This window comes from Mobula hypostoma, chromosome 24, assembly GCF_963921235.1.
Source record: "Mobula hypostoma chromosome 24, sMobHyp1.1, whole genome shotgun sequence".
NCBI classification, from domain to species: domain Eukaryota; kingdom Metazoa; phylum Chordata; class Chondrichthyes; order Myliobatiformes; family Myliobatidae; genus Mobula; species Mobula hypostoma.
This window is the reverse complement of record NC_086120.1, coordinates 47,517,549-47,533,140: the sequence shown is the minus strand read 5'-3', so window position 1 is coordinate 47,533,140 and position 15,592 is coordinate 47,517,549. Positions and strand designations below refer to the sequence as shown.

Genomic DNA, 15,592 nt, shown 5'->3' with positions numbered 1-15,592 from the left:
TTTATGAGCACTAATGCTCAGTGGGATGTTGGGATGCAAGTCGAGGCAAATTGAGTGGAATGGGATGGTAAAGAAGGTACATGGCATGCTTCCCTTCATCAGTCAGGGGATTAAGTATAAAAGTTGGAAAGTAACATTGCAATGGTGTTAAACTTTGGGCCTCGCAACACACACAAAATGCTGGAGGAACACAGCAGGTGAGACAGCATCTATGGGAAAGAGTACAGTGCAGTGTTTCACGCCAAGACCCTTCAGCAGGACTGGAGAAAAAATGATGAGTAGATTTAAAAGGTTGGGGGAGGAGAGGGAGAAAAATGTAACATAGGTAAAACCAGGAGTCAGAGGGGTGAAGTGAAGAGCTGGGAACTTGATTGGTGAAAGATACAGGGCTGGAGAAGGGTGAATCTAATTGGAGAGGACAGAAGGCCATGAAAGAAAGAAAAGTGGGGAGGAACGCCAGAGGCAAGGGGCAAGGAGATAAGGTGAGAGGAAAAAGGGAATGGTGAAGGGGGGTGGCATTTGCCACCCTCTGGTGCATCTCCCCCCCCCCCTCTTTTCTGTGGCCTTCGGCCTTCCCAGCTCTGTACTTCACCCCTCCTGGCACCTTCCCCTCTCCCCACCTTTTAAAACTACTCTTTTTTTTTTCCCTCTCTCCAGTCCTGCTGAAGGGTCTCTGCCCGAAATGTTGACAGTACTGTTCCATAGATGCTGCCTGGCCGGCTGAGTTCCTGAAGCATTTTGTGTGTTTGGATTTCCAGTATCTGCAGATTTTCTCTTGTTTGTGTTTGGTTGGGCCTCATTTGGAATATTGTGTGCAGTCCTGGTTGCCACACTGTTAGAAGCATGTGGTGGCTTTGGAGAGGATACAGAAAAGGTTTGCCAGCATTTTTGCTTGGAGTGGAGCCTGTTAGTTCTAAGGAAAGACTGGCCAAACTTAGATGGTTTTCTCTGGAATGTTTAAGTGGTCAACTGATGGATGTACATAAGATTATGACAGAATAAGTAAGGTAGGTAGTCAAATTAATTTTCCCAAGGTGAGGGCTGTGGACTAGGTGCAGGACATTGGACTAGGCAGAATAGTTCACCATGGGCTAGATGGGCTGAATGGCCTGTTTCTGTGCTGTTCTGTGCTATGACGAGAGGACAGAGGGTTATGGTGAGAGGGGAGGGAACCCTGAGGAGGCACTAATCATGTCATGATAGAACTCACCCTGCAGTTGGAGAAGAAGAGGCGGCTAATATTCCAGTGAGGTAAAGGGAATTACAGAAGTATCAGAGAGGAGCTGGCAGAAGATGATTGGAAGGGGACATTAGCAGGGATGACAGCAGAACAGCAATGCCTGGAGTTTCTGGAAGCAATTTTGAAGGCACAGGATAGATGTATCCCAAAGAAGAAATCGTATTTTCAAGGCAGGATGCAACCATTGTTGAGAAGGAGTCAAAACCAGCATAAATGCAAAAGAGAGGGCAAAAAAAAAAGTGGGAAGCTTTTAAAAATCACCAAAGGTCACTAAAAAAGCAATAAAAAGAGAAAAGATGAAATATGAAGGTAAGCTAGCCAATAATATAAAAATATACCAAATGTTTTTTCAGGTATATAGAGTAAACGAGAGATGAGTTTCGATATTAGATTGTTGGAAAGTTATGGTGGAGAGGTGGAAATGGAAAACAAGTAAATGGCAGACAATCTTAAGTATTTTGTGTCAGTCTTTCCTGTGAAACACACCAGTTTGCTAGCAGTTTGAGAATGTCAGGGTAGAAGTGAGTGTAATTGCTATTACTAAGGAGAAGGTGCTTAGGAAACTGAAAGGTCTAAAGGTAGACGGGTCACCTGGACCAGCTGGACTACAACCTAGGGTTTTGAAAGAGCTGAAGAAATTGTGGAGGCATTGATAATGATCTTTCAAGAAATGCCCAGGAGTGAAAACTGGAACAATTTCTTCAACAAGATAGGAACTATGAAGAAACACTAGATTCTGGAATGGTTCCAGAGGACTGAAAAATCACAGATGTTATTCCACTCTTTAAGACGGAAGGGAGGCAAAAGACAGGAAATTACAGGCCAATTAGCCTGAGTTAAGTGGTTGGGAAGATGTTGGAGTCCATTATTAAGGTTTTGGGCTACTTGTGGGCACATGATAAAATAGGCAAAAGTCATCATTGTTTCCTTGAGTGGAAACCTTACCTGCCAAATCTGTTGGAATTCTGAGGAATAAGGGGGAGGATAGACAAAGAAGAGTTGGTGGATGTTGTTTACTTGGATTTTCAGAGGGCTGTTGACGAGGAGCCCCTTAAGAGGCTGTTAAATGCTGAAGTAAGCTTAGGAAGTTAACATACTGAATTGAGAGAAGGTGACCTTCCATTTCATCAGTCAAACTGGGAATAACCACCTTGTGGCACAGTATCCTGAGTTTCTCAATTTGATGATTAGTGCCTCCTGTTTGTATTGCAAAAGGAATTCTGAGATTGCCTACGATACCATAGTTGGCTTCATAGGTGTGGAAACGGTTATCACTTTAGGCCTTCAAGCCTTGTGCAGTTGCTTTTGGATGCTGTTTTGCTCTTTGACATAAAACACAAGTCCCTGTCTTCCAATGGAATGAACATTTTTGCTGTCCATACTGATTTATTGCCATCTATTCTGACCCCACCAATATCTTCATCTTCTGTAGCAGTAAGTGTACTTACTCAGTATGAGAAATCTTTTTTTTCCTCCACTGTATTGGCACAAAGTACTTGTGCATAACATCTGACTATGAGAAGATCTGCCTCTATACTACTATGTTGACTCAGGTCTAGGGGGGCCTCTATGTTATCCTCTAAATGGCATAGTGTATCAGTATTAGAGTTGGGACCAGCTGGTATGAAATAGAAATGTGGTGATATTTCATAGTCATTGAATGTTAGTTTCTTCACTACCTTCCAGGCTACAGTTCATTGGTATCTGAAGTGAAAAATAAGACCATTGTGTCTGCACTGCTATTCAATCATGGCTGATCTTTTTTCTTCTATCTCTTCCTCAACCCCAGTTCCCAGCCTTCTTGTAGCCTTTGATGCCCTGTCCAATCAAGAACCTATCAATCTCTGCCTTAAATACACCCAACGACCTGGCATCCACAGCTGCATGTGGCAGCAGATTCCACAAATTCACCACCCTTTGACTAAAGAAGTTTCTCCACATCTCTGTTTGAAAGGGCGCCCCTCTGTCCTTAGGCTCTGCCCTCTTGTCCTAGACTCTCCCACCATTGGGAACATCCTTTTCACATCTATTCTGTCTAGGCCTTTCAACATTCAAACGGTTTCAATGAGATCCCTCCTCATCCTTCTGAATTCCAGCGAGTACATACCCAGAGCTATCAAATGTTCCTCGTATGATAACCCTTTCATTCCTGGAATCATCCTTGTGAACCTTCTCTGGACCCTCTCCAATGCCAGCACATCTTTTCCAAGATGAGGGGCCCAAAACTGTTCACGATACTCAAGGTAAGTACCTTATAAAGCTTCAGCATCAGATCCTTGCTCTTGTATTCTAGACCTCTTGAAATGAATGCTAACATGGTATTTTCTTCCTCACCACCAACTCAACCTGCAAGTTAACCTTCAGGATGTTCTGCACAAGGACTCCCAAGTCCATCTGCATCTCAGATTCCTGGATTTTGTCCCCATTTAGAAAATGGTCTGCACATTTATTTCTGCTACCAAAGTGCACGACCATGCATTTTCCAACATTGTATTTCATTTGCCAAAATGGTCTTTGGCAAATGTGTGTTTGGGCAAGAGATCCGTTCACAAGTCTAATGACAATTGGATAGGACTGTCCTTGAGCCTAGTGATACATGCTTTCAGGCTTTTGAATCTTCTGCCCAGTGGGAGAGAGAAGGCAGGATATTTGGGGTGCTTGGAGGTCTTTGATTATGTTGGTTAGTTTGTAAATTTGAAAAGTTATGAGTTAAGATTGACAACAGGAATTCTGCAGATGCTGGAAATTCAAGCAACATACATCAAAGTTGCTGGTGAACGCAGCAGGCCAAGCAGCATCTATAGAAAGAGGTGCAGTCGACGTTTCAGGCCGGGACCCTTCGTCAGGACTAACTGAAGGAAGAGTGAGTAAGGGATTTGAAAGTTGGAGGGGGAGATCCAAAATGATAGGAGAAGACAGGAGGGGGAGGGATAGAGCCGAGAGCTGGACAGGTGATAGGCAAAAGGGGATACGAGAGGATCATGGGACAGGAGGTCCGGGAAGAAAGACAAGGGGGGGGGTGACCCAGAGGATGGGTCTGACCACGGCCTCCTCTACTGTGGAGATGAAGCCACACTCAGGTTGGAGGAACAACACCTTATATTCCGTCTGGGTAGCCTCCAACCTGATGGCATGAACATCGACTTCTCTAACTTCGCTAAGGCCCCACCTCCCCCTCGTACCCCATCTGTTACTCATTTTTATGCACACATTCTTTCTCTCACTCTCCTTTTTCTCCCTCTGTCCCTCTGAATATACCTCTTGCCCATCCTCTGGGTCACCCCCCCCCCTTGTCTTTCTTCCCGGACCTCCTGTCCCATGATCCTCTCGTATCCCCTTTTGCCTATCACCTGTCCAGCTCTCGGCTCTATCCCTCCCCCTCCTATCTTCTCCTATCATTTTGGATCTCCCCCTCCCCCTCCAACTTTCAAATCCCTTACTCACTCTTCCTTCAGTTAGTCCTGACGAAGGGCCTCGGCCTGAAACGTCGACTGCACCTCTTTCTATAGATGCTGCTTGGCCTGCTGCGTTCACCAGCAACTTTGAGTTAAGATTGATGTGGTTATGAGAATTGGCTATAAATATTATACGTTGTGATTTCACCGTAACAGTTGAGAAAGGTTGAGTTGTGATTATTTCAGTAAATACCAGGCTGTCCTCTCAACTAGCTACTGCCTATTTTTGTTTGGCACCTGAGTGCAAGAAACTGATGACTATTTTCTGAGTACTATCCAAAAAGTTTGAGTTATGTACAGTAATTGAATAATTGACAGTGAATACAAAACACTCACAATGTGAGTCTCCAGTAGTTTAGGGAAATAAAATGTGAATGTTAAAGTCCAGAATGATCCCTGAATAAGACAATAATACTTGTGAGGCAACAAAAGTTTATTCATTGGAGAAAATAGAAGATACAGGTGACATTGGTTTCAGTCTGACAGCTTTCACTTCCATGCAGTTCTTAAGCCTGTGAGTAGTTCTTCACATGGTCTTTTGATATCATTGGCTGTAGAAGTCAAAAATGCCATCACCATTTTGTACTCCATGCACTTTCTGCCTTCAGCCAAGTGAGCACCTGGTAGCTGTTATTATTTACCACTATTGCCCTTTTATAGAATCTTCACTTTTCTTTCCAATTAAAATGCTACCCCTCGTTCCTCTTTATTTGTTTCTGCTCTTCGTGTTACCTTCATATGCTCTTCAGTAAGAGTGGCACAGTGGGGATAACACAACCTTGTTACAGACACCGGCAGAACTGAACCCGAGTTGCTGGCACTGATACCCTTACATTTAACTGTTACGCTACAGTGCTGCTCTAAATTTTAACCATAACATTGGTTGGATGCTAAAGCGTTGAGTTGAACCTTGCTGAATGTGACAAGTGGTTCAGAAAGAAGCTTTTGGCATTCAGCCATTTGGGTAGAAGCACATCTGATGACTGAGCCCAGTCTTGTTGGAATTATCAATTGCCCTTTTAAATGGGTATTTTAATAAGCAGAATGGCATGGTGAAATCTAACACTGGGAAACTGCATCAGCTCAGATCTGGCAGAGGTTTAAACTCCTGTTGATTTCTGTGAGAGCTGTAGGCATGTGCATTAAGAAGCAAAGAGAAGGATGTTTATCAAATTAGTTTACCTTGACTTCATCTTGATTATTTCTAAATGTGTTTAATGGTACCATGGTGGTTAGTGTGATGTTATTAGTGTCAGCAGCCTGAGGTCAATTCTTCCTGTCAGTAAAGAGTTTGTACATTCTCCCCATGTCCGCGTGAGTTTCCTGCAGGTGGTCCAGTTTTCTTCCTACATTCCAAAGGTATGTATGGGTTGATAGGTTTACTGGTCACATGGGTGTATTTGGGTTGGACCAAAAGGACCTGTTATCATGCTGTATTTCTAAATAAAAAGAAATAATTTTAAAATAAGTTGTTTCTTTTCTCAGTTTCAGTGAATTTCTCTTAATGGATTCCAAATGTCTCAAATATTAAATCATCTTGTAGCTTTGCCAAAGGCAAAATTTGTACCTCCAGGCGTGTGCCTACTGTCAAGTCTGTCAGCAAGTCAGGGCAGGGCTTCTGCACCAGCCCAACATGTAAATCTTGCCATTTAACCTAAGGGTGTGGAGAGCTAGTGCAGCAGGTCCTTCGCATCCAGAGCAAGTAGAAGTGGGATTGCAAGGATTGCTTGCAACAGTTCTGAGTGGTGGGCCCAGTCCTACAAGGTTTTGCTCATTTTGATGAGCAGGAAATGTAGGTTTGTGTGATTCCTGGAGCTGTTTCCATGAGGGTGTATATTTTAGGTCTGAAAAGGTTTATAGGAATTGATTATGTTTGGCTTAGCTTTGTGTTTGGATGTGGAGACTAAATCATTGGTAGTATTTAAAGTAGAAGAATTTTGAAACATTAGAGAATCAATGCAAAAGAGAAGAGGTCTGGTCAGGCATGATCATACTGAATGGTGGAGCAGGCTGAAGCCGAGCGGCCTGCTTCTATGTTCATATCTGTGGTGGAGCAGGCTGAAAAGCAGGACCTCCAGGGTGGTTATCTCCTGTTTGCTTCCAGCTCCTTGTGCTGGTGAGGGCATAAACGGAGATAGGGAATCTGAATGTGTGGCTGAGGAGCATGTGCGGGGAGCAGGGATTTAGATTCTTACACCACTGGGATCTGTTTTGGGGGTAAGGATGAATTGTACAGAAGGGACGGGTTGCACCTTAACAGGCGGGGGACCAGCATTCTGGCAGGCAGGTTTGCCACTGCTACACGGGTGTGTTTAAACTAAGTAGTGGGGGGGAGGAGACAACTGGAAATATAAGGATGGAGTTAAAAGGAAAGAGAATAAGAAAATTTAAGAAAAACAACAGAATTAATGGGGCAGAAAGCTCAGAGTATGGCCAAGTGCAAAAGAATCAATGTGAAAGGTGAGGGGAGTAATGGATTAAAAGTATTATATATGAATACATGAAGTATAAGAAATAAAGTGGATGAGCTTGAGGCTCAGTTGGAAATTGGCAAGTATGATGTTGTAGGAATTACAGAGACGTGGCTGCAAGAGGACCAGGGCTGGGAAATGAATATTCAAGGATATATGTCCTATCGAAAGGACAGACAGGTGGGCAGAGGGGGTGGAGTGTCTCTGTTGGTGAAGAATGAAATTCAGTCCCTTGCGAGGGGTGACATAGAATCGGGAGATTCAGAGTCAGTATGAGAAATAGTAAGGGCAAAAAGACCCTGGTGGGAGTTATCGACCGGATCCCAAACAGTAGTCTGGATATAGGGTGCAAGTTGAATCAAGAGTTAAAATTGGCATGTTGCAAAGGTAATGCTATGGTTGTTATGGGAGATTTCAACATGCAGGTAGACTGGGAAAATCAGGTTGGTACTGGACCCCAAGAAAGGGAGTTTGTGGAGTGCCTCCAAGATGGATTCTTAGAGTAGCTTGTACTGGAGTCTACCAGGGAGAAGGCAATTCTGGATCTAGTGTTGTGTAATGAACCGGATTTGATAAGGGAACTCGAGATAAAGGAGCCATTAGGAGGTAGTGACCATAATATGAAAAGTTTTAATCTACAGTTTGAGAGGGAGAAGGGAAAATTGGAAGTGTCAGTATTGCAGTTGAACAAAGGGGACTATAGAGCCATGAGGGAGGAGCTGGCAAAAGTTGACTGGAAAGATATCCTAGCAGGGATGACAGTGGAACAACAATGGCAGGTATTTCTGGGAATTTCTGGCAGGATCAGTTCATTCCAAAGAGGAAGAAAGATTCTAAGGGGAGTAAGGGGTGACCGAGGCTGACAAGGGAAGTCAAGGACAGTATAAAAATAATAGAGAAGTATAACATAGCAAAGATGAGTAGGAAGCCAGAGGATTGGGAAACTTTTAAAGAGCAACAGAAGATGACTAAAAAGGCAATACGGGGAGAAAAGATGAGGTACGAAGGTAAGCTAGCCAAGAATATAAAGGAGGATAGTAAAAGCTTCTTTAGGTATATGAAGAGGAAAAAATTAGTTAAGACCAAAGTTGGGCCCTTGAAGACAGAAACGGATAAATTTATTATGGGGAACAAAGAAATGGTAGGCGAGTTGAACAGGTACTTTGTTTGTGTCTTCCCTAGTGAAGACAGATCCAATCTCCCAGATGTAATAGTGGCCAGAGGACCTAGGATAACGGAGGAACTGAAGGAAGTTCAAATTAGGCAGAAAATGGTGTTGGATAGAGTGATGGGACTGAAGGCTGATAAATCCCCAGGGTCTGCTGGTCTGCATCCCAGAGTACTTAAGGAGGTGGCTCTAGAAATCATGGGCGCATTGGTAATCATTTTTGGGATCTATAGATTCGGGATCGGTACCTGTGGATTGGAGAGTAGCTAATGTTATCCCACTTTTTAAGAAAGGAGGGAGAGAGAAAACAGGGAAATATAGACTAGTTAGTCTGACATCAGTGGTAGGGAAGATGCTGGAGTCAATTATAAAAGATGAAATAGCGGCACATTTGGATAGCAGTAATAGGATCGGTCCGAGTCAGCATGGATTTACAAAGGGGAAATCATGCTTGACTAACCTTCTGGAATTTTTTGAGGATGTAACTATGAAAATGGACAAGGGAAAGCCAGTGGATGTAGTGTACCTGGACTTTCAGAAAGCCTTTGATAAGGTCCCACATAGTAGATTAGTGGGCAAAATTGGAGCACATGGTATTGGGGGTAGGGTACTGATATGGATAGAAAATTGGTTGGCAGACAGGAAACAAAGTAGGGATTAACGGGTCCCTTTCAGAATGGCAGGCAGTGACTAGTGGGGTACCACAAGGCTCATTATTGGGAATGCAGCTATTTACCATATACATTACCATATACATTAATGATTTAGATGAAGGGATTAAAATTAGCATATTTGCAGATGACACAAAGCTGGGTGGCAGTGTGAAATGTGAGGAGGATGTTATGAGAATGCAGGGTGACTTGGACAGGTTGGGTGAGTGGGCAGACGCATGGCAGATGCAGTTTAATGTGGATAAATGTGAGGTTATCCACTTTGGTGGCAAGAACAGGAAGGCAGATTACTACCTGAATGGTGTCAAGTTAGGAAAACAGGAAGTACAACGAGATCTAGGTGTCCTTGTTCATCAGCCACTGAAAGTAAGCATGCAGGTACAGCAGGCAGTGAAGAAAGCTAATGGCATGTTGGCCTTCATAACAAGGGGAGTTGAGTATAGGAGCAAAGAGGTCCTTCTGCAGTTGTACAGGGCCCTGGTAAGACCACACCTGGAGTATTGTGTGCAGTTTTGGTTTCCAAATTTGAGGAAGGACATTCTTGCTATTGAGGGAGTGCAGCGTAGGTTCACGAGGTTAATTCCTGGGATGGCGGGACTGTCATATGTTGAAAGATTGGGCTTGTATACACTGGAATTTAAAAGGATGAGAGGGGATCTGATTGAAACATATAAGATTATTAAGGGATTGGACGCACTAGAGGCAGGAACCATGTTCCCAATGTTGGGGGAGTCCAGAACCAGCGGCCACAGTTTAAGAATAAGGGGTAGGCCATTTAGAACGGAGTTGAGGAAAAACTTTTTCACCCAGAAAGTTGTGGATCTGTGGAATACTTTGCCTCAGAAGGCAGTGGAGGCCAATTCTCTGGATTCTTTCAAGAAAGAGTTAGATAGAGCTCTTATTGATAGTGGAGTCAAGGGATATGGGGAGAAGGCAGGAACAGAGTGCTGATTGTGGATGATCAGCCATGATCACAGTGAATGGTGGTGCTGACTCGAAGGGCCAAATGGCCTAGTCCTGCATCTATTGTCTATAATAATGTCAATTCTCTGAAATTTAAGTGTATGAATTGTACCTCTTCCAAGTAGTTTTACATAGAGATAGTTATGTAAACATTTCAAACATTATGAAGTATTCCAGAGTAATCTGAAACATAGAGACATAGAAAACATTCAGCACAATACAGGCCCTTTGGCCCACAAAGCCATGCCAAACATGTCCCTACCTTAGAACTACCTAGGCTTTACCCATAACCCTCTATTTTTCTAAGCGCCATGTAGCCATCCAGGAGTCTCTTAAAAGGTCCTATCATTTCCGCCTCCACCACCGCCACTGGTAGCCCATTGCATACACTCACCACTCTGCGTACAAACAAACTTACCCCTGACATCTCCTCTGTATCTACTTCCAAGCACCTTAAAACTATGCCCTCTCGTGAGCCCTGGGGAAAAGCTTCTGACTATCCGCAGGATCAATGCCTCTCATTATCTTGTACACCTCTATCAAGTCACCTCTCATCCTCCATTGCTCCAAGGAGAAAAGGCCGAGTTCACTCAACCTATTCTCATAAGGCAATGTAATCTGAACAAGAGACCCTGCAGATGCTGGAAATCCAGAGCAGCACACACAAAACTTTGGAGGAAGTCAGCAGGTCAGGCAGCATCTATGGAAATGATTAAATAGTCAACTTTTCAGGCTGAGACCCTTCATCAGGACTAATTTAAACCTGATGCTAATCACCTGGAGCAACCTGGGGTTGCTTAATGGTATTGGTCCATGGCATAAAGAAGGTTGGGACCCCTGATCTAGGAGGTGCTTATGCTTTAGACTGTTCTATGGCTATTTCTGTTCATTGCAAATTGAATGCAACAGATAATACAAATGTAATACCTGCTGATATAAATCCTATTTATATAAAAGTTAGTAAAAATGTTTGACATTATTATAAATTAGAAACATAGAAAACCTACAACACAATACAGGCCCTTCGACCCACAATGCTGTGCCAAACATGTCCTTATTTTAGAACTTACCTAGGGTTACCCATAGTCCTCTATTTTTCCAAACTCCATGCACTTATCCAGGAGTCTCTTTAAAAGACCTTATCATATCTGCTCCATCATCATCGCCGGCAGCCCATTCCACGCACTCACCACTCTTGAGTCTTTTTTAAAAAAGCACTTACCCCTGACATCCCCTTTGTACCTACTTCCAAGCAGCTTAAAACTGTGCCCTCTCGTGTTAGGCATTTCAGCCCTGGGGAAAAGCTTCTGACTATCTACACGATCAATGACTCTCATCATCTTATACACCTCTTATCCGGTCACCTCTCATCCTCCGTCACTCCAAGGAGAAAAGGCCAAGTTCACTCGATCTATTCTTCATAAGGCATGCTCCCCAATCCAGGCAACATCCTTGTATATCTCCTTTGCACCCTTTCTATAGTTTACACATCTTTCCTGTACTGAGGTACCCAGAATTGAGCACAGTACTCTATATGGGGTCTGACCAGGGCCCTATATAGCTGTAACATTACCTCTTGGCTCTTAAACTCAATCTCACGGTTGATGAAGGCCAATGCACCGTATGCCTTTGTAACCACAGAGTCAACCTGCAAAGCAGCTCAGTGTCCTATGGACTCGGACCCCAAGATCCCTCTGATCCTCCACACTGCCAAGAGTCTTACTATTAGTACTATATTCTGCCATCATATTTTACCTACCAAAATAAACCACCTCATACTTGTCTGGGTTGAACTCCATCTGCCACTTCTCAGCCCAGTTTTGCATCCTATCAATGTCCTGCTGTAACCTCTCTCAGCCCCCCCCCCCCCCCACATTATCCACATCAGCAAATTTGCTAACCTATCGCTCCACTTCCTCATCCAGGTCATTTATAAAAATCATGAAGAGAAGGGGTCCCAGAACAGATCCCTGAGGCACACCACTGGTCACTGACCTCCATGCTGAAGATGACCGGTTTAAAACCACTCTTTGCCTTCTGTGCACAAGCCAAGTCTGGATTCACAAAGCAATGTCCCCTTGGATCCCATGCCTTCTTACATTCTCAATAAGCCTGGCACGGGTTACCTTATCAAATGCCTTGCTGAAATCCATATACACTTCATCTACTACTCTACCTTCATCAATGTGTTTAGTCACATCCTCAAAAAAATTCAATCAGTCTTGTTAGGTACAACCTGCCTTTGACAGCTGACTATTCCTAATCATATTATACATCTCTAAATGTTCATAAATCCTACTTCTCAGGATCTTTTCCGTCAACTTAACAACCACTGAATTAAGACTCACTGGTCTATAATTTCCTTGGCTATCTGCACTCCCTTTTTTGAATAAGGGAACAACATCTGTAACCCTCCAATCATCCGGAACCTCTCCCATCCCCATTGATGATGCAAGATCATTGCCAGAAGCTCAGCAATCTCCTCCCTCGCTTCCCACAGTAGCCTGGGGTACATCTCATCCGGTCCTGGAGACTTATCCAACTTGATGCTTTTCAAAAGCTCTGGCACTTCCTCTTTCGTAATGTCTACATGCTCAAGCTTTTCTATCTGCTGTAAGTCATCCCTACAATCGCCAAGATTCTTTTCCGTAGTAAATACTGAAGCAAAGTATACATTAAGTACCTCTGCTGTCTCCTCTGGTTCCATACACACTTTTCCACTGTCACACTTGATTGGTCCTATTCTCTCACATGTTATCTTCTTACTTTTCACATACTTGTAGAATGCCTTGGGGTTTTCTTTAATCCTGCTCACCAAGGCCTTCTCATGGCCCCTTCTGGCTCTCCTAATTTTATTCTTAAACTGCTTCCTGCTAGCCTTGTAATCTTCTAGATCTCTATCGTTACTTAGTTTTTTGAACCTTTCATAAGCTTTTCTTTTCTATTTGACTAGATTTTCAACAGTCTTTACACCACGGTTCCTGTACCTTACCATCATTACATTACCTTTACCCTGTCTCATTGGAACGTACCTATGCAGAATGCCATGCAAATATCCCCTGAATATTTGCAACATTTGTGCCGTACATTTCCCTGAGAACATCTGTTCCCAATTTATGCTTCCAAGTTCCTGCCTGATAGCTTCATATTTCCCCTTACTCCAATTAAACGCTTTCCTAACTTGTCTGTTCCTATCCCTCTCCAATGCTATGGTAAAGGAGATAGAATTGTGATCACTATCTCCAAAATGCTCTTCCACTGAGAGATCTGACACTTGATATTGTCCAAGATTTGTTCTGTTAATTAAAAAAAATAGAACTTGTAATATCAAGAATGAGGTTTTGAGGCCAAGTTCAGGTTAGCCATGGTCTTGAAGGCAGGGAAGGTTAAGTGGCATGTCTTTTTTTGACTATTTCTTGTGTCTGTGTCATGTGTACTTTTAATGGGTGTTTGAATATGCAGTGATATCACCATTCTGTTGATTGAAATGTGTAGGACTCTGCTATGAATTTTTTTTTCCTGATTCGACTTTACTGCTGTTTTGACTGTAGAAATATATAGAATTCTGTTTTTTTAATACATTGAGAGGAAATCACATTCTTTCCTTCTCAAGCTCTTTTCCCGCACAATCCCCATTCTTGAATGAATAAAATACAAAACATTCTGTTTCCTTTCGTGGGTCATCCACAAAACTGTGGTCAGAGTAACATTTGGAATTGCTACGCTGTCCATTCCCTGCTTTGGAAAGTGAAAAATTGTGATTCTGTGAGAGAAATTTGCTTATGCATTTGGATCTTCCAAAATAATTTCTCCTGGAAATTTCTTTTAGAAAGCTGATGTGCAATAACACTTTCATGGTGCTAATTTGCTTGCCCAGAATAGATCCTTCTTTTCATTTCACTTATGCCCACCCTTTGTGCAATGCTTCCCTTCAGCAATATGGGAGGCAGGTTAAATCTATGGGCACACTGCCATGTTTTACAAATTTTATGCAGTTATACTGGTCAGTAAGTACCATTCAAATCTAGCAGATTGGTAATTGCCCAAGATTCATGTCTGCTCTCCTTTCAACAACCAATAATAATTCTTTTAAAAATTAAGAACAGGAAAATAAAGAAGGCTCCAGATATTTTAACTTGTATATCCAAAGTGTTCATGATTTGTTATCATTCTCATTCGATCTGTATAGGACAAATTCTTTACACTGTATGTTTTAAGATTGTTTGTTGATAATTCTATCAGATTTCTTTGTTTTCAGATTCAGAAGCCTTAACATCTCTCTCATTTTTGCAGTCCAACAGGTAGCAGCAGATATGCTTCATCAGCAGAGCTGAGCCAGGGTAGTTCCCAGCTTAGTGAGGACTTTGATCAAGATAACGAGAGTCTGCAAGGCTCCGATTTAGATGATGAACGTGATGGTGATTCTTATCACTCTTGCCACAGCTCAGTGAGCTGTCAGAAAGAAGCTCTAGACTGGGACAAAGAAGATAATGAACCACTGGAGATTTATAGCGAAACTGAAGAGTTCCAGAAGGAAGTAGAAGTTAATGAGGAAAAACCAACAGAGGAAGAAATTGTTGCTCCAGAGGAAGCTGAACCTGAAACTGAGATACCACCAGAGCAACCTGAAGTCAAACCACTAGAAATGTAAGAATTTTATTGTTTTATAAAGCTTATTGAAGAGCTAATTTCCTAGGTGAGACTCAATATAGATGTTTTGATGTAACTAACAAGTGGATAATATTATTATAATTCAAGATGTTTAATTATATGAAGCACTGGGAATGTTGTAGAATGTGTTCTGCCTTGGTACTTCAATAATAATGTTTGAATTTGACTTAACAAAATGAAACCCTAGTTCAATTTCCTTCAACTTGTATTGTAATAATTTAACACACTAAGATCTCACAATAACAGCATGTAGCTAAGCTAACTGCACATTAAGAGTAAAATGTAGGTTGTGAAATGGAACAGATCAATAATTAGAGAAAAGTAATCTTGTTAATGAAACAGCTGAGAGAAACTTAATTCTGTGCTGCTGAATTAAATTAATTAATTTTTGGCACAATACATTTGAGAGCAGTACAGCTCACAAGTGTTCAGCAAATTCTTTCTCAGCTGGCTTTATGAAAGAGTTTGCTAGGTATTCTCAGTCCCCTGTTCCTTTCCCAAACAATGCAGAAATGTAACTTTTAATATATCTGAAAATTACAATTAAATATTTCACCATTTGTTCAGGTTGTGCCTTCTGGAAGATAATTTGCTGCAAAGCATTATTATAACATTTAATGTGTTAAAATGCTAGGAAGGCTTACGATGTGATTTGTTCCTTTCTATTTCTGTAGCTTCAAATCAAGGGTCCAACCCCTTGGGTATAATTTTTAAAATCTCTGTCGTGCAGTTTTTTCACCCCCTTGACTATCTTTTGTAACTTTGATTATATTATTATTTTCTCAGTTTTTAAATTTATTTCAGGATCTAGGATAAGCAGAGCTCATATCCCTCTGAATCGTAGCAAACTGAAACTCCTTAGCTTCAGTCTTCTGAGCTAATTTATTCTCATTTCTAACTTAGTCAAGATTATTGTTGATATGATTTCAACTACCCAGAGTTTAGGCATGTTG

At 42.1% G+C, this 15,592-nt stretch overlaps 1 protein-coding gene across 4 annotated transcripts in view; it reads left to right on the top strand.

Moving 5' to 3' along the window:
* Positions 1 to 15,592, top strand: part of LOC134337269 (protein unc-13 homolog A) — a 298,564-nt gene that overhangs the window by 99,369 nt on the left and 183,603 nt on the right. For all 4 annotated transcript variants that reach the window (XM_063032135.1, XM_063032134.1, XM_063032133.1 and 1 more), the window contains one exon: positions 14,262 to 14,615. In XM_063032135.1, coding sequence (XP_062888205.1) covers positions 14,262 to 14,615 — 354 coding nt within the window. The remainder of the gene's footprint in view (positions 1 to 14,261; positions 14,616 to 15,592) is intronic.